The following is a 21738-nucleotide window of genomic DNA, read 5'->3' on the forward strand; positions in this document are numbered from 1 at the left end:
TTTAGTCATTTTGAATTTAGTCATAAAATGCTGTATTTTACGAATGACTTGGTTATGTCGAAACTTGGTATGTGTCTTTGACACCATGTTCTGAAGGGATTCAAAACGTTTTGTGACAGCGCAACCTTGCGATCAAAAATTCTGGGTTCCTGACCAAATGGTTGGGTGTTCAAGCCCCAGCACCGCCAAAATGCCACTGTTGGGCCCTTGCTCCTATCTGCTCCAGGGGTGCATTTGGAGTTTCATGTTCTGTAACTTTGTGTGTTAATTTGAAGTGCAGTCTGTCAGTCATAATGATCATCAGAGTCGGTTTAAATGTCAGTAACTCTCCACTTCTTGAGTCACGTGAACAATCTTGAATTTCAATGACACAACTGACCAAGTTAGATAAAGCACACATATTTTGTCAACCTAACACATACAGATATAATTTAAATATATATATATTTTGATCAAAAATCATGCATAAACGTCAAAAATACAAACATGTACACACATGTTGCTCACATATTATTGTAGTCCAGTTTGTGCTGAATACAGTGTTATCAGACTTTAGCCATTAATGTGTTTTTAATCAACTGAAAAAAGCACAAATGTCAAGGCATGTCAAAACTTCTCCAGGGCCCAAAACACCCTCAGACCCCAGAGGATTAATCATTTTCCTACAGTCTTGTAGAGGACCATCGAAACGACCATAGCTGCAATCTGTGATGACAAAACAAGGCGCATATAAATATTAAATGAATTACATGATATATGTATATTCAGTATTGCTATACATGCACACACATTGTTCTTGATATTTTAGCTCAAATTGAGAATGAAATACCTCTAAAACGGCGATTCCAATGGCCACACCTGCCAGCAGAATTGCATTTTCCTCAACCAGAGTCACTAATGCCTTAAAACAGCCCACTGTACCCTACAAAAACAGCATTTTTTGCAATGACCCTGTCAATATATCTCAGTTAATCTGTGTGTGTGTGTGTGTGTATTTTACCTTTTAAATTCAAGTGCATGTTTGAAAAATCTATGTGTGTGGATAGGAAAGCTTTGTTGTACATTCCACATTTAAAAAGGATGTTAATGATTGTTAATAGCACCATTTTGGATTTGATTAGGAGGTAGTTGAAATTGCACTTTTTATAAATATAAATTATGTTTTATAAATATTATAACTGAATGTGTTAATTTTAGTGGCCGGAAGTTACAACATGAATTAGGATGCTCTTTAGAGTTTTTTTTAGCCTACCGATAGATACATTTGCTGCAGATTGATCACAGCGTGTAATATTCACTCTGCAGCACATCTCTGGATATAGTGATAATTCTTCGAAAAATGGAGAGCCCATGAAGTCAGTGTAGTTGTTATATCCACAGCGACGCAGCTAGAACACATTATAAATGCCTCAGTTCTTTGAATTGAGTTAATTGGATGTCAGAAAGCATAGCTAAAAACAATAAAACTGCTGAAATAATAATAATATTGTGCCAATGGCACTGTGATCAGATGGTCGTATTAGTGGTACCTCATCCATAGTGTTATTCCAGACTCCAGTGAAACGCTCGTCTGCTCCATATTTATCACTGATGCTTTTAGACACTTGCTGTCCAATGTCCTCCAGTAATTTCTCAGCCTGAAATGCAGAGACATTGAAATTCACTCTGGGCATCCGTTAATGTCAAGAGTTACACTCCAACATTAACAAAACCACTGTGACATACGGTAATTTTAAAAGTGTTATTTCCAGGCCTAGAAAAGTCATAGTAAAACTTGTAAAAGTCAAGGAAACTAGAGGAAATACAGTATTTGAGGTGTCTTTAAAATTCTATGTATGCTTAGCCCTAAAACAGGCCTATTGTATAGTCTAGAAATTGCTCTTTGTGAGTGCAACAAATCATTTTCTGAACACATCCGCAGTGATCAAGAACAACTGGAACGGAGAAGTCTATAGAATGGAAAAGTCGTGGATCTTTTTACAGTGAGTTTAAGATTCGAGTTGATCGAGCTGATATTTCATGATCTAGAAGCTCTGAGTTCAGTTTTTACACAGTGATTTTAAAAAGCCTTATTCTTTAATCACAAAAAGCAATGAAATTACTTGAATTTCTTTGAAAAAGGTGCGGCAAACCTGTCATTAATTTTCTGTTTACTTTTGCTTTGTAGTGCACCAACTCACCACAGGCTGAAAGACAAAGAGAAATATAGCTGCTGCCACCTCCACGATGAAGATGATGAGCACGATGATGAAGAACTGGAAACAAAATCAAGAAATGGACTCTTAATGACTGTCTATATCTTCACTTTGAATGTGAAATGTCAAAATCTGATGGAAAGGGTGAAACTTACACTGAGGAGCATACACCTGCTCTCCTGAATCGCCCCGCAACATCCTAGGAAACCCACAAGAGCCAGGAACACACCCACCGCGATCAACACATAGCCAATGTTGGCCAGCTGTGCCAGCTCAGGGGGTGCGTTATCAATATTGTCTAAAAATCCCAGAAGGGACATGCGGTCGACACTCACCCAGATTCCTACCGCCAGTAACACAACACCTGCCAACTGCAATGAGGAAGAGCAATTGATTTATTCAGGTATCGGTATTGAATTTGCTTATGTTAAATATTCAGGCACGAAACACGGCTGGTCTGATAAGAGTTATCTGAATGCAAATTTGAGTAAGTAAATGATATCAGATCTTTGTGAGCCCATGAGTCAGATGACTGCATTGGAAGTAATGTTATGGTGCATTGACGTCATGTCCTTATTACCATAATTACGAGATTTCGACTTCGTAGAACTTGTAATTGCAAGTTGTAAACTCATAACTCTATGAAAACTGTGACGTCATGTAAACAGCAGCAGCCTTAAGAGTTAACGGTAGTTTAGCCCAACATATATTTCTGTTTAATGAGCCATTTTATTAAAGCCAGAGTTACCTGGAGTGCTTACTTTGTTCTCAAACATTTTGCAATAACGTAGAAGTGAATCTAAAAAAAATCCAGAAATTTAAAAACAATTTAATTTAGCTACGTCTACGCCTTCATTCCACACCAGAATGACGTTATCCTTCACCGGGAATGGAGCATTTAGAAAATTATCTCCATTACCCTATATTTTGGAAAATGAATAGTAGGCTAAACTGAAAATGGAGTTTACTTACAAAGATGACACCATTGAAGATGAACATCATCGTTTTGATAAAGCCTTTGCAGCACATTTTGTCAGATTTCCCTTATTCCTGAAAAGAGAAACAAAAGTTGACAGAAGTACTTAATGGAAAATTCCAGTTCAATGCAAGTTTAGCTCAACCGACAGCATATGGGACATTTGAAGATGAACCCTAACTGATTTAAAAATACCCTAAAATAAATAATGCAAAAAGTTTTAGTATCCTGCTTTTTGGACCATTAAGTGATGTATGTTTGCATATATTCATCTATATGCAGGGCTGTGAGGAAGTATTCCAGTAAAATACTTTGGCAACTGTCATCTGTAGTTGTCTTATCGACCATGAGCCATACAAATTTAATGGATTAAAGCAGTGTGTAGTGCAGAGGAGGGCAAGGCCGGGCCGGAATGATCGTACGAGAGAGTACGAGAGAGAGAGAGAACTATGGGCAGCTGCCCTGTATGTGTTTGTGTTTTTGTTTAAGTTTGTCATTAATCTTTATTTATATTGTCAAGATGGTTCTTGCTGCCTCCTTGCCAACCTTAACCCCTTTAAATTTGTGCCAAAAACCCAGGAGGGTGGAGGGAAGCCCGTCGTAGAGTCCTCGACACTGCCGTCCACCCAGGGGAGCGCTGCTGCCATCCGCCGGGGGACGGAGTAGCCCGACCGCCCGGACGCGGGGAACAGCCGCCGTCTGCGGGGTGAGGAGGGACTGGACTCCCCGAATGCCTGGAGCGATGGAGCCACTGCCAGATGCGGCGGAGTGCCCTTCCAGCCGCCAGAAAATGTGGAGGGGTCGAGGGGAGGAGGGAGTCGACTGCCCGACCGCCTGGAGTGGTAGGACCGCTGCCAGAGGCGGAGGAGTGTCCCCACAGGTCACCAGAATCATGGAGGGGCATTCTGTCTGCTGGGGGTCAGAGCGGCTGTTGTCCACCTGAGAGGGTGGAGGAGTGATCGAGGACCACGTGACGGCACATCAGAGAACCGGTGAGTAAGTTTATTTTTTTCTTTCTCCTCTCTCTCTCTCTCTCTCGCTCTATATTGGCCTGTCCCTCACCTCATATTTATTTTTTCCCACTCCTGTCTCCACCCAGGTTGAAGGGTGCAAGGAGAGGGCATCGGCTCCCGGCCTGAGGCAGGGAGGAGTGTAGCATGGAGGAGGGCGGGGACAGGCCATAATGACGCACGCCTGGACCCCAATCAGCCTGATGATGCCAGCGAGGGATGAAGGCGAATGGAGACAGCAGTACGAGAGAGAGAGAACTATGAGCAGCTGCCCTGTATGTTTACGTTTGTGTTTTTGTTTAAGTTTATCATTAATCTTTATTTATATTGTCAAGCCGGTTCTCGCCGCCTCCTTGCCCATCTTAACCCCTTCACACAGTGCATGATACAGGGAAGAAGAAATAAAAAATCAAACAGTCTTTGTAACCTCTCTGAGCTGAACGGCTGATAATCTGTAACTTAAGATAAACATCCACATGCTCTACTTCCCAGTACGTTATTGTAAGGGCTCTGGAATGACTAATGAGCAAATAGCACTGGACGGTCACTTTATCTGGTTCTGGAAAATATTTGACTAATGAATGTCTGATGTGTTGATTCCTCTGAATGTATTTCTGGAAGAGGCTCTGTATGAAAATTGGTATTCACTATGTTCAGTTATTAGTGTGACCAATGAGTTGACCCGTGTTAACATATACAACTGTTAATGTAATAATTATCTATTAGTAGCAATATGTAGAAATTAACTTTAAGTTTTAATAAATGGCTGTAAAGGTTTTAATCATTGTTAGTTCATGTTACTGCTACACTGTGGTAATAAAAGTGTTTAGTTTTAACCTCCTCAAAAAAAAAAACGTATTAGAAAATGTGAGAAGATAAAAAAAGAGTCTTACCTGTGCACAGGTGAACGATGCTTTCAGGTGTGTAGAACTGTGTAGAGTCTGCAGCAATTAACAACTCCACGTTTAAATATGTGCTGTGGGTGGAGCTTAAACAGAAACACCTGTCAGTTTTTCCAGAACAACTCCCTTATGGACAAAGTTCAACTTTCATAGCATGAGGGATTTCAACACAAATCATCATAGAATTACGAAAAGGACATAAATAGTTCAGATGCATAAATAGTTCAGATGCATAAATAGCGACGCCTCCTCCACACACTGCGACTGGCCAGCTGTTTGGCCTTCCTCTTAAACCCTGTGTGCGGTAAACCCCTCAATGCAAGCCTATGTACATGACCTAAACTCTCAAAAATAAAGATTAAGAGTTGACTCTTATATGTACTGATTCTTATATATACAGGTGAAACTCGAAAAATTAGAATATCGTGCAAAAGTTCATTCATTTCAGTAATTCAACTTAAAAGGTGAAACTAATATATTATATAGACTCATTACAAGCAAAGTAAGATATTTCAAGCCTTTATTTGATATAATTTTGATGATTATGGCTTACAGCTTATGAAAACCCCAAATTCAGAATCTCAGAAAATTAGAATATTACATGAAATCAATTAAAAAAAGGATTTTAAATACAGAAATGTCGGCCCTCTGAAAAGTATAATCATGCATATGTACTCAGTACTTGGTTTGGGCCCCTTTTGCATTAATTACTGCCTCAATGCGGCGTGGCATGGATGCTATCAGCCTGTGGCACTGCTGAGGTGTTATGGAAGACCAAGATGCTTCAATAGCGGCCTTCAGCTCTTCTGCATTGTTTGGTCTCATGTCTCTCATCTTTCTCTTGGCAATGCACCATAGATTCTCTATGGGGTTCAGGTCAGGCGAGTTTGCTGGCCAATCAAGCACAGTAATACCATGGTCATTGAACCAGGTTTTGGTACTTTTGGCAGTGTGGGCAGGTGCCAAGTCCTGCTGGAAAATGAAGTCAGCATCTCCATAAAGCTTGTCTGCTGAAGGAAGCATGAAGTGCTCTAAAATGTCCCGGTAGACGGCTGCGTTGACTCTGGACTTAATAAAGCACAGTGGACCAACACCAGCCGATGACATGGCTCCCCAAACCAACACAGACTGTGGAAACTTCACACTGGACTTCAAGCATCTTGGATTGTGTGCCTCTCCATTCTTCCTCCAGACTCTGGGACCTTGGTTTCCAAATGAGATGCAAAATTTGCTCTCATCAGAAAAGAGGACTTTGGACCACTGAGCAACAGACCAGTTCTTTTTTTCTTTAGCCCAGGTAAGACGTTTGACATTTGAAGCCCATGTCCAGGACCCGTCTGTGTGTGGTGGCTCTTGATGCAGTAACTCCAGCCTCAGTCCACTCCTTGTGAAGCTCCCCCACACATTTGAATGGCCTTTTCCTGACAATCCTCTCCAGGCTACGGTCATCCCTGCTGCTTGTGCACCTTTTTCTTCCACACTTTTCCTTCCACTTAACTTTCTATTAATGTGCACACATGTACAGCACTTTGAGAACATCCAACTTCTTTTGCAATTACCTTTTGAGGCTTTCCCTCCTTGTGGAGGTTGTCAATGATGGTTTTCTGCACAACTGTCAGGTCAGCAGTCTTCCCCATGATTGTGAATTCAACTGAACCAGACTGAGAGAACATTTAAAGGCTCAGGAACCCTTTGCAGGTGTTTAGCTGATTAGAGTGTGACACTTTGAGCCTACAATACTGAACCTTTTCACAATATTCTAATTTTCTGAGATTCTGAATTTAAGCTGTAAGCCATAATCATCAAAATTATATCACATAAAGGCTTGAAATATCTTACTTTGCTTGTAATGAGTCTATATAATATATTAGTTTCACCTTTTAAGTTGAATTACTGAAATTAATAAACTTTTGCACGATATTCTAATTTTTCGAGTTTCACCTGTATTTCCTTTGTGCATTCTGTCAATAATGAACAATAGTGCAAACAAAGTCCACAGTCAGTTTCCTCAACTGTCTTAAATTGATTTCCTTCATCCCACAGAATCGTGAATGAATTCTTCGGCCGGTAAATTGGCAGGATTCCTTTGAGTAAATTCAAAGTTATCTACTTCCTCAACAGCTCACTCTGATCAGTGCTTGGGAAAACATCAGAGCATGTAGGATAGACATTACACTATGCTATAATATACATATATTTACACTTAACCCCAAAGAAGATATGAATTGATGAAGCGATAAATGAATGATGAAATCATTTTAAAATGTACTTTTGGGTAAAGTTCTGAAATCCTCAGAAATGAGTTGAATACAGCATCCGACTGACATTTAAACCAACCAATTTAGACCACATTGATGCTATGGGAATGCTGGCAAAAGGTCACTATTACAATGTATTGTTATTAGATTGTGCTAACAGAGTTATTATTATGGTTGTTGATGGTGATGAAAGAAAGAGACCTTTTGGTAAACTTAAAGGTGCACTCAGTAAATTATTGCTCGTGTAAAAATGTCCTCTGAGTGGACTATAAGCTCAACTTTGGTATCGTTACGAAGCTGAAATCATCAGCTTTTAATGACATGTAACATTATATCATCAATAATTGGTCAATTGTAAATCATACTTTTTCTGCTGAACTGAACATTTCGTTTTGGACATTTGAGATATATCATTGGAATATTTAACCAAGCCAAACAAAATGTCTCATTTTCATTGTGTTCTTGCACACAAAAATATCTTGCTAGATATCTTGTCAGAGAAACCACGCTCATTGAAGCCTGTTCTCCTTACCCTTTGGAAGGCAGATTCATTTGAGCATCCTGTAAAGGCCAAAGTATACTTTGATTTTGATGCGTTCACATACGATCGAATGCAAGCTTGTCAAAGTGCACTGCATTTGATTGGTTAGCGCATTTGCGCATTGGGAGTTTAGACCCATTTAAGATTTCTTTATAGACCTTCAGGCTTGAGTAAAAGCTGACATGGAATTTGTAAAACAGTGTATATTTAAGTCAATAGCCGAGTTATGAGAAGACAGTTCTGGCAAGATGTACCAATGCTGTGAGAATGAATAGGTGACCATTTACGGTATGTCATTGTGTTTAGTTCTTTGTAAGACAGTGGTTTGTGGTTTAGACAGAAGCGATTGCATGTCTTTACGGAAATGTACATCATACCGTGTATAACCTACAGCACATGTGTCCTTTATAAGGTGCTAAAAACTATTTATAGTATATTCAGTATGTGTCTTCATATTTGCAGTTACTTTATCGGAGTCGTATGGTAAAAAGTAATGCTTTTTAACTTATTTCCCATCCACCCCCTTCTCTCTGCACAAACCGAGGGAAACATGTAGTCAGAAAGAGGAAGATAAATCATGTTGCTTTACCACAATGAGGTTTAAGACTTCCATTGGCAACTGATCTCATTATTTGTCATTTGGTAGCTGCCTTTAAGGTCTGCTGGTAAGCACGGTAAGAACATTATTATCTCTGCTATTTTAGTATTGAATTGTCAGTTTTGCATGTTTAACCTATGATACAATAATTTTTAATGGTTATTCAAAAACAACACGTAGAGGAGAGTGGGGTAAAATTATCACGTTTTAAATGAACTCGTCTAGATAAAAAATGAGACAGAGATAAAGTAAAGCGCAACTGTATTTCAGAATTCATCTATAGCTTCACAAAAAAGATGATCGGGCTAAATTTATCATAAATCTAATATTGCCCTATCCCAGGGGTGGCAAAGAAATAAAGAAAGAAAGAAAGAAAGAAAGAAAGAAGGGGGGGGGGCTTTGAAACGTAACTTCTGTTGACTGAAAAATAGTGAATGCTTTTATGTAGTAAAACCATTAGCCGCCCAAAACACTTCATTTTTCTATACTCTGCATAGCTGAGAGTATACTGTAAGTGCGTCATTTTTGAAACAGCTTTATTTTCACTCACTATTCACTCTTACATCATTACTATGTTCATACACTAGTTATTGATTACATTATCTAAACAAACAGATCAGATTTCTTCACTTGCTAAATGATATATTGTACAGTAAATGCTACAGATTGTATTTGAAAACCAAATCAGATTTGTGTGCAGTGTGATCAAAGCTTATAGTTGGAAGTTCAATCGATAGTTTAGGGGTGGGCTTATCTTGACCCACTCTCCACTCGGTGAAACTGTCCTCTAGTGGCTCACTGAAAAACTTAATCACAGTTAAGATTGTGGTTTCACAAATACTGCATTTGTATTTCTAAGAACCCACTGCATGTAGTGTTGTAGGTGTTGCTATGGTGATGTCAATCAAAATGGCTCCTCCTCTTCTGATCATTCTGCTCATGATTCAAGGTGAGTCACTCCTGTTATATATATATATATATATATCAGGGTTGGGAGGGTTACATTTGAAATGTATTCCAGTACAGATTACAGAATGCATGCTGTAAAATGTCATTTGTAGTATATTCTGTTAGATTACTCAAGGTCAGTAACATATTCTAAATACTTTGGATTACTTCTTCAGCACTGGTAGATTTTTTCACTTGTTTTGACTATAAAAACTCAGTACAGTAAGACAAAATACACATGTTAAAAATACATTCTCTGAAAAAATGAAATATCTTATGCAGTGTTGTCTCTATTTGATCGATCTTGTTTTAAGGATTTAAATTATATATAGGATTTAATTATCATCAAGAATATTAATATTTTACTAGAATTGTTTGGATAATAAATGTGATCGTGTCTGGTAACAATAGCATTTTAGCATAGCGTAAAGCTAACAATGTACACAAGGTTTATTTCTATTTCTTCTGCTCCAAACTTACTTCAAATGTACTTCTCTGTCTGCTCGTGTGAATGTAACACATCATAAGAAAGTGTTTCACCGCTGTTCAAATGCACTTTGGATCATTTATATGTATAAATGTTTTCCATCTGAAAGAACTAAATATTAAATGAAACAAACGACAATAAAATGCAAAGTAATCTCTTCAGTAATCAAAATACTTTTTGAATGTAGCTGTATTCTAATTACCAATTATTTAAATTGTAACTGTAGTGGAATACAGTTACTTATATTTTGTATTTTAAATAAGTAATCCCATTACATGTATTCCATTACTCCCCAACCCTGAATGTATATGTATATAAAAATTACTTCTTTTGTACACAGATATTGCATTTTTCAAGTTTTTGAAATTTGGAAGTGGAAAATATTATTATTATTATTTCAGGGGTTTATAGTGATGGTTGGGGTGTGAGTTACAGCTCTTCATACATCTGTGCACTAAAGGGGTCATCAGTGATAATGTCCTGCACTTATAAACACCCTCATCGATATAAGATCAAGAAAGTGTTCTGGACCAAAACTCTTGTATTGAACCATGTGGAGCCCCCAGATCTGTTTAATGACCCTGAATACAGTCAGAGGATTCAGTATCTGGGAGATAAACAGCAGATCTGCACCATCAGACTGAATGATGTGACACAGAAGGATTCACACAAGTACTATTTCAGATTCATTACTAATAAAGATAATGGAAGATGGATTGGTACACCTGGAGTGACTCTTAATATCACAGGTAACATTTTTCACAATTCAGTCTTGATTGTTTTTATTTGGGTTTATGATCTCCATTTAAGATCAATTATATTCTGGGAAAGAAATCTTCATCCACAATATATCCAGATGTCAAGTGTTGTTGTTGTCAGATCTTCATGTGGAGTCTCCTGAGAGTGTGACAGAGGGAGATACAGTCAGTCTGACATGTAAAAGCACCTGTAATCTGACTGACAGAACAACATTCATCTGGTGGAAAAACACACAGTCATTAACTGAGAGAAACAATAAACTCCTCCTGCAGTCAGTCAGAAGAGAGGATGCAGGCAGATATAGCTGTGCTGTACACGGACACAATCTCACATCACCTCATGTTGATCTCAATGTTAAATGTAAGCATATATTTAGTCATTCTTTAAGGTTTTAATGGCTTTTCTTTCACCTACACACTGTAAATAATCTACCATTAGATACCCCAAAGACTGTCTCAGTGTCCATGAGTGGATCTGGTGAAATAGTTTTGGGTGATTCAGTGACTCTGACCTGCAGCAGTGATTCAAACCCACCTGCACAAATCAGCTGGTTTAAAGGGTCAACATATGTTGGATCTGGAGAAATCTACAGCATCACAAGTATCTGCTCTGATCACAGTGGAGAATACAAGTGCAAGTCCAGAAATGAAGTTGGAGAGAAATACTCTGCTGCTGTCACTTTAAATGTCATGTGTAAGTTTATGATGTTGCAGTAACTGTTGTAACAGATCACTGGATTATCAATCTCAAAACATGATTGTACATTTTCTTTTGTCTGTTTTAGATTCACCCAGGAATGTCTCAGTGTCCATGAGTGATTCAGTGACTCTGACCTGCAGCAGTGATTCAAACCCACCTGTTCTGAACTACACCTGGTTTAAGGTGAATGAAAGTTCATCTGTTGGATCGGGACAGAGTTACAGTGCACTACAGAGTGGATTCTTCTTCTGTGTGGCTCAGAATCAACATGGATCTCAGAGATCAGCTGCTGTACTGGTCCATGTGAATGGTACACTAGGGGTTGTGAAGCTCATAGACATACAGTAGACGATGACGTTATACTTTTTAGGCGTAATTAATCTGATCAGTTATTCTCTCTTCTCTCAGTACAATTTTGGAGGATAATCCATACAGTCATTGTAGTAATGCTTTGTGGAATTGTAGCTGCTTTCATCATTTTGATTTTAACTTGGTAAGAGAGTGAATTTTTTATTCTTAGTTTAAAGGCTAAATGGTTTATTTCTCATTTAAACATGTGCTTTCTTTTAAACAGCTGTATGAAGAGGAAGAATGAGAAACCACAGTCCAAGGTAAGATAACTCCTCTTCCATTGCATTATTATATGCTCGTATAGGCTACATCGATGTAAATACAAAGTTTCCAGAAATAGATCCAACCATGTGTGGCAATTATAACAGGAGGGGTACTGGAATGTTTCGTAAATTCTCCCTAACCCTCACACACATACACATTAGCATGTGTAAACAAAAACAAATTCAAATCAAAATAAGAAAGGAATATATAAACCAAAATCAATTCACATGAAAACCAAATCAGCAAAAAAGAACAAAAACAGCAGAATTGACTGGTGACAGCTTGTTGGCTGGCCATCTATTGCATGTGCCTTGAGGCTTTGATTCAAGTTTGTTACCTACGGCACATTTGCAATCAAAGTGAAAGCATCACGCCACAGGCCCAAACCAGCAGTCCAGCTGATCCTGCGAGTGTCAACCACTACGAATATAAACAGTTAAAGAGAACGAACCTGAGCTGCAACAGGCCACTAACCATCACTATCACCATCACTATCACCATCAACGGTTAATTGTACTGATCTGCTGGTCCAATCCAGCAGCGAACTTGTACAATCCTGTATCCCTCAGCTCCCGTGAAATAGGATAACAGTCACAGAAACATGATCCGATACCCCACCAATGATATAAAGCAAAGTAGACAAGCAGAACAGGCATCCAAACAGCCGTTTGGATGAAAACCAAAGCCCACTGTATCATCCCATGCACATTGGCCTGCACCTTAAATGTGAAATACAGCACACAATAAATACATTTTAATCGCCAGGCCACTAACCATCAACGGTTATGAGCCCATGATCAAAACAATAACATACCGTTATTGGAGGCACAGAAACTCAGTGGTGTAGTAAACATATTTCCATGAAGAGAACTGTTGCTGAATGCATCCCGCAAAGCTCCTCAGTCCAACCTTTAACAAAATTAACCCATATATCCCTGTATAACACAAACAACCACACCACCATACAATCACTGCTAACAGCTCCTACCTCTCAGGCATTCACACACCAAGCCGAAAATATGGTGACTCACTCACTGACGCGTATAGTGTCACTACGGCCACCTGTATATGTGCCAAATGAGAGCGTAATTGAAACACAGTCCCCTCTCTTATTTACTGATACACTTACAAATGAAATCGTAATGGAAAATCGAGTCGTAATGGAAATCCTCACTGATTTCTATGAATCACGTCAATTTCAATGAACCGAATAAAATAAATTAGATGGTTATTTGCGTTACCACGTAAGCAAATGTTAACTCATTATAAGTTGGACACAAAAGATGGTTCTCAGTTCAAAGATCAGTAAATGTTTGACAAGTAGGTCCAGTTTTGTGGACTGGATCAATTGGTTAATTGAAAAGATATGATGCAAAATAATGAATATTAAGAAAATTATTAAAATGATCATGTTTTAATCATCTATTTAATCTATTCTCCCATTATCAAGATTTTATTTTATTTTATTACAAACTTACTGATGTATATGACTTTTATAAGCTTTGTGTATTTACATTTTCTCTTCCTGACTGTTCTGTCATGAAAGGTTGATTACAGTACATACTTTGTTGAAGCATCTTTAGCACCAATTACATCCTCAAGTCTTTGTGTGTATGATGCTACAAGCTTGGCACACCTATTTTTGGGCAGTTTCTCCAATTCTTCTTTGCAGGACCTCTCAAGCTCCATCAGGATGGATGGGGAGCGTCTGTGCACCGCCATTTTCAGATCTCTCCAGAGATGTTCAATCGGGTTCAAGTCTGGGCTCTGGCTGGGCCACTCAAGGACATTCACAGAGTTGTCCCGTAGCCACTCCTTTGTTATCTTGGCTGTGTGCTTAGGGTCGTTGTTCTGTTGGAAGATGAACCTTCGCCCCAGTCTGAGGTCCAGAGCGCTCTGGAGCAGGTTTTCATCAAGGATGTCTCTGTACATTGCTGCTTTCATCTTTCCCTCGAACCTGACTAGTCTCCCAGTTCCTGCCGCTGAAAAACATCCTGCCACCACCATGCTTCATTGTAGGGATGGTATTGGTCAGGCGATGAGCGGTGCCTGGTTTCCTCCAGACATGACGCTTGCCATTCAGGCCAAAGAGTTCAATCTTTGTTTCATCAGACCAGAGAATTTTGTTTCTCATGGTCTGAGAGTCCTTCAGGTGCCTTTTGTCAAACTCCAGGTGGGCTTTTGTGTGCCTATTACTGAGGAGTGGCTTCCGTCTGGCCACTCTACCATACAGGCATGATTGGTGGAGTTCTGCAGAGATGGTTGTTCTTCTGGAAGGTTCTCCTCTCTCCACAGAGAAATGCTGGAGCTCTGTCAGAGTGACCATCGGGTTCTTGGTCACCTCCCTGACTAAGACCCTTCTCCCCCGGACACTCCGTTTGGCCGGGCGGCCCGCTCTAGGAAGAGTCCTGGTGGTTCCAAACTTCTTCCATTTAAGGATGATGGAGGCCACTGTGCTCATTGGGACCTTCAATGCTCCATACATTTTTCTGTACCCTTCCCCAGATCTGTGCCTCGATACAATCCTGTCTTGGAGGTCTACAGACAATTCCTTGGACTTCATGGCTTGGTTTGTGCTCTGACATGCACTGTTAACTGTGGGACCTTATATAGACAGGTGTGTGCCTTTCCAAATCAAGTCCAATCCACTGAATTTACCACAGGTGGACTCCAATCAAGTTCTAGAAACATTTCAAGGATGATCAGTGGAAACAGGAAGCACCTGAGCTCAATTTTGAATGTCATGGCAAAGGCTGTGAATACTTATGTACATGTGATTTGTTTATTTTTTATTTTTAATACATTTGCAAAGATGTCAATCAAACTTCTTTCACATTGTCATTATGGGGTATTGTTTGTAGAATTTTTAGGAAAATAATGAACTTAATACATTTTGGAATAAGGCTGTAACATAACAAAATGTGGAAAAAGTGAAGCGCTGTATATCTGGTTGGATTTTTCATGTTTCTCTTTATTCTCTTTCCCCGGTCCGTGACAAAGGATTATGTTGACACGAATGAAGCGCCAAATTCGATCTCATGTGTGTATGAGAATGTAATGGTAAGTGTCAGATCTCCACTTGAAAAGAAACATGAAACTCTCCTCAGCCTCAGACAATTATCATTCTGTATTTTGATTCTCTCTATGGTACTTATATATAGTATCCCTCTTTCACCTGGATATTTTCTCATATCTCTCCTTCATAAAGATGGCTCATCCCAGCTCTGATGATCGTGAACCTATAGTGAGCACACACGTGTATGAGAATCTTACAGTAAGTTAAACAACTCCAGCTCTTCTCATTGTCCGCCAATAGAGAAACCATGCAAAATACCCATTTTTATTTCTATCTTACTTCATTGTGAGCCAAGAGATTCAACCCTTTACTAACATCTAGTTTACAACCATTTACACCAAAATGTACACTTTAATGAATGTTGAAAAAAATGTTTTGGTTCACAATCTCATCTTGTCTCATTGTTTGTCCAGCCTTACAGGAATATGCTGTAGTGGACAATGGCATACAGAAAAATAATTTCCAGCTTTTATGCATCTTTGTGTGTGGAGCCCTGAATGATTGACAGGACTACAATGATGACATTTTACTGAAGCATTTTGACTTTTCTTTTTTAAATAGACTAATAAAGATACTTTTGTGGCTTTTTGTTGCTTTAAGTAATGCAATCAGTTAAGAACTGTAGTTAGGCAAGTAAATGCAAATGCTCTACATTATACAAATGTAAAAAATAAACTTCTCTTTGGATTGAATATCTATTGAAGCCATTTGTAATGCAATAATAAAGCATTCTCAGCCTTATTTGGCACACCCACGAGCAAATCGTGGACCATCTCATGCCTATTGCACACAAAAATGGCTAGATATCTTGTCAGAGAAACCACACTCATTGAAGCCTGTTCTCCTTATCCTTTGGGAGGCAGATGCATTTGAGCATCCTGTAAAGCCCAAAGTATACTTCGATTTTGATGCAAGCGCTTATCATTTGCGTACAGTCGAATGCGATCCTGTCAAAGTATACTCCATTTGACGGTCTGTGCATACACAGGCGGTTGGCACATGTGCACTATGGCTGCTATAATACACCAGACTATTTCTCTTCAGTAGTTTAACCCCATAACGATTTATTTATAGTCCTTCAGACTTGAGTTATACAATTGCAGGGATTTCCAGACCTCGCACATGCACTCTTGATGTGCATATCTAATGTTGTTGTTTTTAACTTCGCTCATGATGTTTACCGACGATTCCATCTTCTCCTACCCTTTCTTTATGACAGCAACGGCTCAAATGTGAGTATTGCCACCTTGTGGACCCACTCATTTGTTTTGCAAAATCGGGGCAGCATGCGTTCAGTGTTCAAGCTCTCTGCTGGTGATGAGATATGCGTCAAGCATCCTGTATGGTGACACTCAGTATTAGTGTCTGACCGAAGAATTCTTTGGGCTTAGGTTGAACTTTATCAGACAACATTCCACCAGTAGGAGGCAGTGCATCTCCTCTGACTTCCTGGATGCTGAGTCAATTCACTCCAAAGCAATGCTCCTGTCAACAGCATTACAATAGAAATTTACATATGGCTACAGAATTGTCTTATACCCTGACATCGACCCCATTCTGCTGAGTCATTGACAAGCATCAGATCCCATCACAGATTATTGCACCAATTCAAACATGTTAACCATTTCCTGTGCTGCTATTGAAAGTGCATTGTGAGAGTGACCTCCAAGCTTCTGATCTCAAGGAAACCATTAAGTGGTCATGTTCACGTAAACAATGATGAGCATGATTCAGAGGTTGCATTTCACTCAAAAGTAAAAATTTTAATCCATTGACTGTTTGCTTTAGGGTTTGGGTTAGATTTAATAAAGGGGTAGATTTAATAAATACGCATTCCTGTTGACTAATGTAATTTCCAACTAAAACCATAACTCTCTTTTGCTGCCACTCTGTGGAAATTTCAACTCAACACTTCTAGCTTCCGCCACTGGGGGCAGTGGTTTGAATATTGGAAATGCAACCAGTATATCAAATTATTCTTAAATCACATGGCAATAATAATACATTTCTGAATACCAATGGGCCTAATATATATATATATATATATATATATATATATATATATATATATATATATATATATATATTATATACCATATACCAGATTTACTGAAATGTATAAAATAAAAATGAGTGCAAACACAAATAAACCAATTTGTGAAATAAGCAGTGTAAGAAATATCCTTTATAGTCTTTTTTGTTCCGTTTTCCTTTTGGAAACTTCATAAAGATCAGTCATCAAATACTCTCAACTGTCATTTGATATCCTACCACACTGTTGGATATGGAAAATCAGATTTGATGTTTGGGACAGGGAAATCTTCAGCATGCTTCATTCAAGGTTTCTCCTTTGACTCATCAATGGATTCAACTCAGAACACGGCTCAATCAAATCGAAAGGAAAAATAAAAGACCTGATCGGTTTATAAAAAACAGGTTCAATCAGACTAAAATGTTAATAATCCATGACATTTACATCAGAATGTTATATTGTATAACATGTTCGGTTAAGTTCTTAAAGTGTTTAAAATATTTAAATCACTTTAAATACAAATGTATTTCCAATTTATCTCCATTTGAATTGATAGTTTACCAAAATTACTTGGAAATGCATCAAAGATAAAAGAAAAGAACATAAAACATCCATTTTACAAATATGGAAATCACCTTCTGGAATTATCTAACTAAATAAACTCATCAGGTTCTCATCAAAGTCATCAGGTTTAAATCAATCGTCTGCATTCAATTAAGAGATGAAAAAACAATCTTTCCAAAGATGATGTGATGAGTTAACAACTTGAATATGAGAATGAACACTTTTTAAATCTATTAACTAAAATATAGCTGCTATCTCCACGTTTATCTTGTTCAGAAACTTCTCTGCGTCTATCTTTCCAACGAGCTACCGATGCAAAGAGGCGGAGCAGTTTTAGCAGTCGATGCTGATTGGCTCAAAGTGTACATGTATTTAAAGGAGCAGTACACAATTGATCTAAATTAAACCAGTTCTGTAATAACCTCTTTTAAATAATAATATACACAACTTTTATTCCTATTACACATCTAATTCTCTTATCTGGGTTTCAGAAAGCACAGACTGATTTCAGCTGAAGAATATTCTACCTACTTTTGCTGTGATCATTCTGGCTCCTGTAAACTGCATGTACACACAGTGATGTCAGAGCGGGGTAATGGTGCTCCTGAATAACAGGAGCCCTCGCTGGAGGCGGGCCCACTGAAAGGCAGTGTTGATATTCCATGATAATATAATGAACCCATTATATTAAAAACATTGGTAGAAATAAACAATGTAAGTCTTTATATATCTATATGTCTATAGTCTATAGGCTGTATCACCCTGGCGTTGCATTAACCAAAAATTGTATGTCATTTACCGATTTTATGAAACATTGACAGATAATTTCAAATGCTTTCTGTGATTTTGAAAAATTAAAAAATAAACAAGAAAACCATTTAAATCTAGTGCATCAGTTTGGATTTCACTCTCTCTCTCTCTCTCTCTCTCTCTCTCTCTCTCTCTCTCTCACACACGCCCTGCCCCTGTTTAATGCCTGTAATAAGATGCGTTTAGGGTGATCTGATCACAAGGTGTCAAACGCCATCGCCATTTACTGACATTCCACCATTTACCGCCCTTGAAGTCCTCATCCAAGTCCAGACTTTGATGACATAAGGGAGTGCAGACCAATGGGATGCTAGTCAGCAAGTCCATGTGGGTGTATGAGTGAGTAAGTGTGACTTTTGGGACAGACTTCAAGACTTCAGTCAGATAACAGCATTTTCATACATTACTATTTCATCTAAATATTAGCCTGATTAGGGGCCGGGTGTGAAGAATCCCGACCCGGCCCCGCCCTCCTCCCTGTCACATCCCACCCTCGTTCTCTCAGGCCGGGGAACCACCGGCATGACGTACAACCCCCCCTCTTTCCCTGGGGAGGGGCGTGCCTTCCGCACTGTCTGCCGGCAGGTCATCCCTGTCTACCTGTATGAGGGAGGGGACAAGGGGGAAAAACAATAAAAAAAGTGCCGTAACGGCAATCGTGCCAAATTAACAAAACATTTTAAAAAGAAAGGGAAAGGCCAACACAGAGCAGCAGTGGAAGAGAGAGATAGGAGAGAGAGAAAAATAAAACACTTACTCGCTGGGTCTCCGATACGCCGTAGCTTGGTCCTCGGCCACTCCTCCACCCTCTAATGGACGACAGCCATGCCTCCCCGGACGGATCGGAGGCAGATCTCGTCCCTTGGTGGACGGAAACTGCTCCAGGTCCCGCCGCGTTTATGGTGGACGGTAGGGGTCTCCCCTGCCCATGTCAGTGTTAACCACTCCAGGCGGTTGGTTGGGAGCCCCTCCTCCCCTCGTGGTCAGTGGCCATTCCTCCGCTTCCAGGCAGCTGGGCTCCTCCATCCTCAGGCGGATGGCAGCTGCTGCTCCATTGAGGTGGATGGTAGTGGTGAGGACTCTACTACGGTACATCCCTCCTCCTTCCCGGATTTCAGCACCAGTGTAAAGGGAATAAAGGAATGGAGGAGGCGAGAACCGGCTTGACGATATAAATAATAGTTTCATATGAAACTGAAACAAAAAGACAAACACACAAAGGTGTCGGACAGCTGTCCATAAATCTCTCTCTCTCGCACTGCAGCTTCCAGTCAGCCTTTATCCCTCTCTGAGTCTTGATTAGAGGCCGGGTGTGCAGAATCGCGACCCGGCACCCTCGTCCACCCTGTCACAATAAACAAGCTCAGAGTCAGTAGAACAATAAGACAAAAGCGGAGCTACCCTCTGAATTTAGTTTTTGCAGGGTGGGATGTCTGTAATCTATGAAATAATATAATTACACTCAAGAATAAGGAATCAAAGTACTGAGATCATATTCATTTGGATTCCCACTCATACAGGCATTATGGGTAATGACAGAGTGGACAAACTAGCCAAACAAGCTGTTAAAAAAGAAAGCATGGATACAAATATTTATATCTCAAAATCAGAAGGGAAGAGCATTGTATGGAGATAAATCATTAAAGAGTGGCGGCAGCAGTGGGATCAGGAGATAATAGGAAGATATTTATATTCCATTCAAAATAGAGTTGATATTGTGAAAAGTATCAGGAAGGGGAGGAAACAGAAAAGAAGAAACGATCAAGACTAGGTTACGAATAGGACACAGTAATCTGAATAGTACACTTCACATTATAGAAAAACACCCAAACAGCTTTTGTGATCACTGTCAGGTATTAGAAAATGTAGATCATGTGCTTGTCAATTGCAGGATATATGAAGCAGAAAGAAATGGAAAGATTTGGAATATCAGAAACAGGGGTAAAGAGTATAATGGAGTGTGGTGGGACTGGACAAGGTAGAAGATGCTTGAACAGCTTCCAAATAAGAACAGGATTGAATGGGGAGAATATGACATACTGGACAATTTAAGAGTTAGATAATTCCAGAAGATGGCAGTAGTGCAACATAAAGGATACAAGCTGCCGTTAAAACCCAAAGAAAAAGACGATCGGGTTTTGACTGTTTGGAATGGAGATGTTCCAGATTAACTGTTTATATATTTAAGTGGATATATTGAAATAAAGGAATACACTTTTAACGTGAATACTTGTCTTGTTTATTTCCTTAAAAACACAACGAAATATATGAATCAACCATAACGAAATAATTAAACCATTGAACATACTGACACGTTTGGTACAGGAACATATTATAATATAATATTTAACAATACACATGAGCAGTGCTACAAACATATCTGCGTTAACTGGTGTTATTTTGCACAAAACAGATTATGTATGTTTCGTGTTAGAACAGGAAGTGTATGTATGTTGATCTATGTTCACAGTCTGGAGTCCTTTCATAATAAAAGTCCCCAGTCACAGGGTTTCACTTGTGACATGTTGTTTTTGGTTGTCTCCTTTATTGTGATATGCATGTCAGATAATGGGGTCCACGCAAGTTACAGATTTGATAAGGAAATAAGCCCCAATATGTACATGATTTCAAAATAAAAGCCATATTGTCATGACGGTACTGGAATTTCACTTTTTATATTTCAGCGCCACTCGCAGAATCGCCATATTTTTAGACGCCTGTAAAGTAAAAAAAAAAAAAAAATACTTTAATTTACATCTCGAAACCCCTGCGTTGTGTTTTATTCATTGTGTTGTGTTCTGAAGAAGAGTAGCCTACTTTAAGTGACTGGTACATAATTTAACGTGATTCCAGTTCGTTTTCCATCAAGCAAAGTTTAAGCGCTTGATAAACAGTAAGACCCCTTTACCCTTTTTGCTCTGGTGTGCATATTTACTACAATAATTAGACAAGTTCAGTGCACCCCGAAGAGGCTATTTAACGTCAGCAGTGTGACTTTTGTTTGTTGCCTCACGTGAACCTGCCCGGGGCAGAACGCGTACAGGTAGGGACAGTTTGATTCATTTTGTTTGAATTAAACAAAAGAGTTAAACTCATAGCTCACTGTGCACTATTTAATGCTATTTTGAGTAGTGTTTGAGGAATCCCATTATGCACATCTCTAATTGATTTGTTCACTGACCATATCTTAGTCACGTCTGTGTGCCTGTAGATGGTGCCAAATCACCATCTTTTAAAGGGAAAATTCATCAAAAATGAAAAATTTCTC

General features: G+C 39.0%; 2 protein-coding genes and 1 long non-coding RNA gene across 6 annotated transcripts; 2 read left to right on the forward strand and 1 right to left on the reverse strand.

The window, feature by feature from the left end:
- Window positions 1–471: 471 nt before the first annotated feature.
- Window positions 472–5112, reverse strand: LOC127651539 (tetraspanin-1-like). Of its 4 annotated transcripts, none has more exons than XR_007971590.1 (8): window positions 5075–5112; window positions 3168–3245; window positions 2351–2566; window positions 2181–2255; window positions 1530–1637; window positions 1253–1388; window positions 830–922; window positions 472–705 (listed from the first exon to the last, which is right to left on the reverse strand). XR_007971590.1 is itself a non-coding variant. In XM_052137420.1 (8 exons), exons 2-8 carry the CDS (start codon window positions 3222–3224, stop codon window positions 655–657), a joined length of 726 nt encoding a protein of 241 aa, XP_051993380.1. In that variant the 5' UTR covers window positions 3225–3245; window positions 5075–5112; the 3' UTR covers window positions 472–654. The 4 variants fall into 4 exon arrangements, 3 of the variants coding, with proteins under 3 accessions (XP_051993380.1, XP_051993379.1, XP_051993382.1); XM_052137420.1 differs by having other exon boundaries at window positions 1263–1388; XM_052137419.1 differs by having other exon boundaries at window positions 830–915.
- Window positions 2472–4431, forward strand: LOC127651540 (uncharacterized). The gene is made up of 3 exons (XR_007971591.1): window positions 2472–2598; window positions 3751–4163; window positions 4271–4431. It is a non-coding gene; the product is annotated as an uncharacterized LOC127651540 (long non-coding RNA).
- A 4088-nt stretch (window positions 5113–9200) lies between the features above and the next one.
- On the forward strand, window positions 9201–15690 carry LOC127651533 (B-cell receptor CD22-like). Its single transcript, XM_052137413.1, has 10 exons — window positions 9201–9429; window positions 10317–10664; window positions 10795–11034; window positions 11113–11367; window positions 11459–11683; window positions 11782–11866; window positions 11948–11984; window positions 14989–15048; window positions 15197–15262; window positions 15478–15690. The coding sequence occupies exons 1-10, from the start codon at window positions 9372–9374 to the stop codon at window positions 15496–15498; spliced, it is 1395 nt and encodes a 464-aa protein (XP_051993373.1). The 5' UTR covers window positions 9201–9371; the 3' UTR covers window positions 15499–15690.
- Window positions 15691–21738: the final 6048 nt, after the last annotated feature.

This window comes from Xyrauchen texanus, chromosome 11 (genome assembly GCF_025860055.1).
Source record: "Xyrauchen texanus isolate HMW12.3.18 chromosome 11, RBS_HiC_50CHRs, whole genome shotgun sequence".
Classification (NCBI taxonomy): Eukaryota; Metazoa; Chordata; class Actinopteri; order Cypriniformes; family Catostomidae; genus Xyrauchen; species Xyrauchen texanus.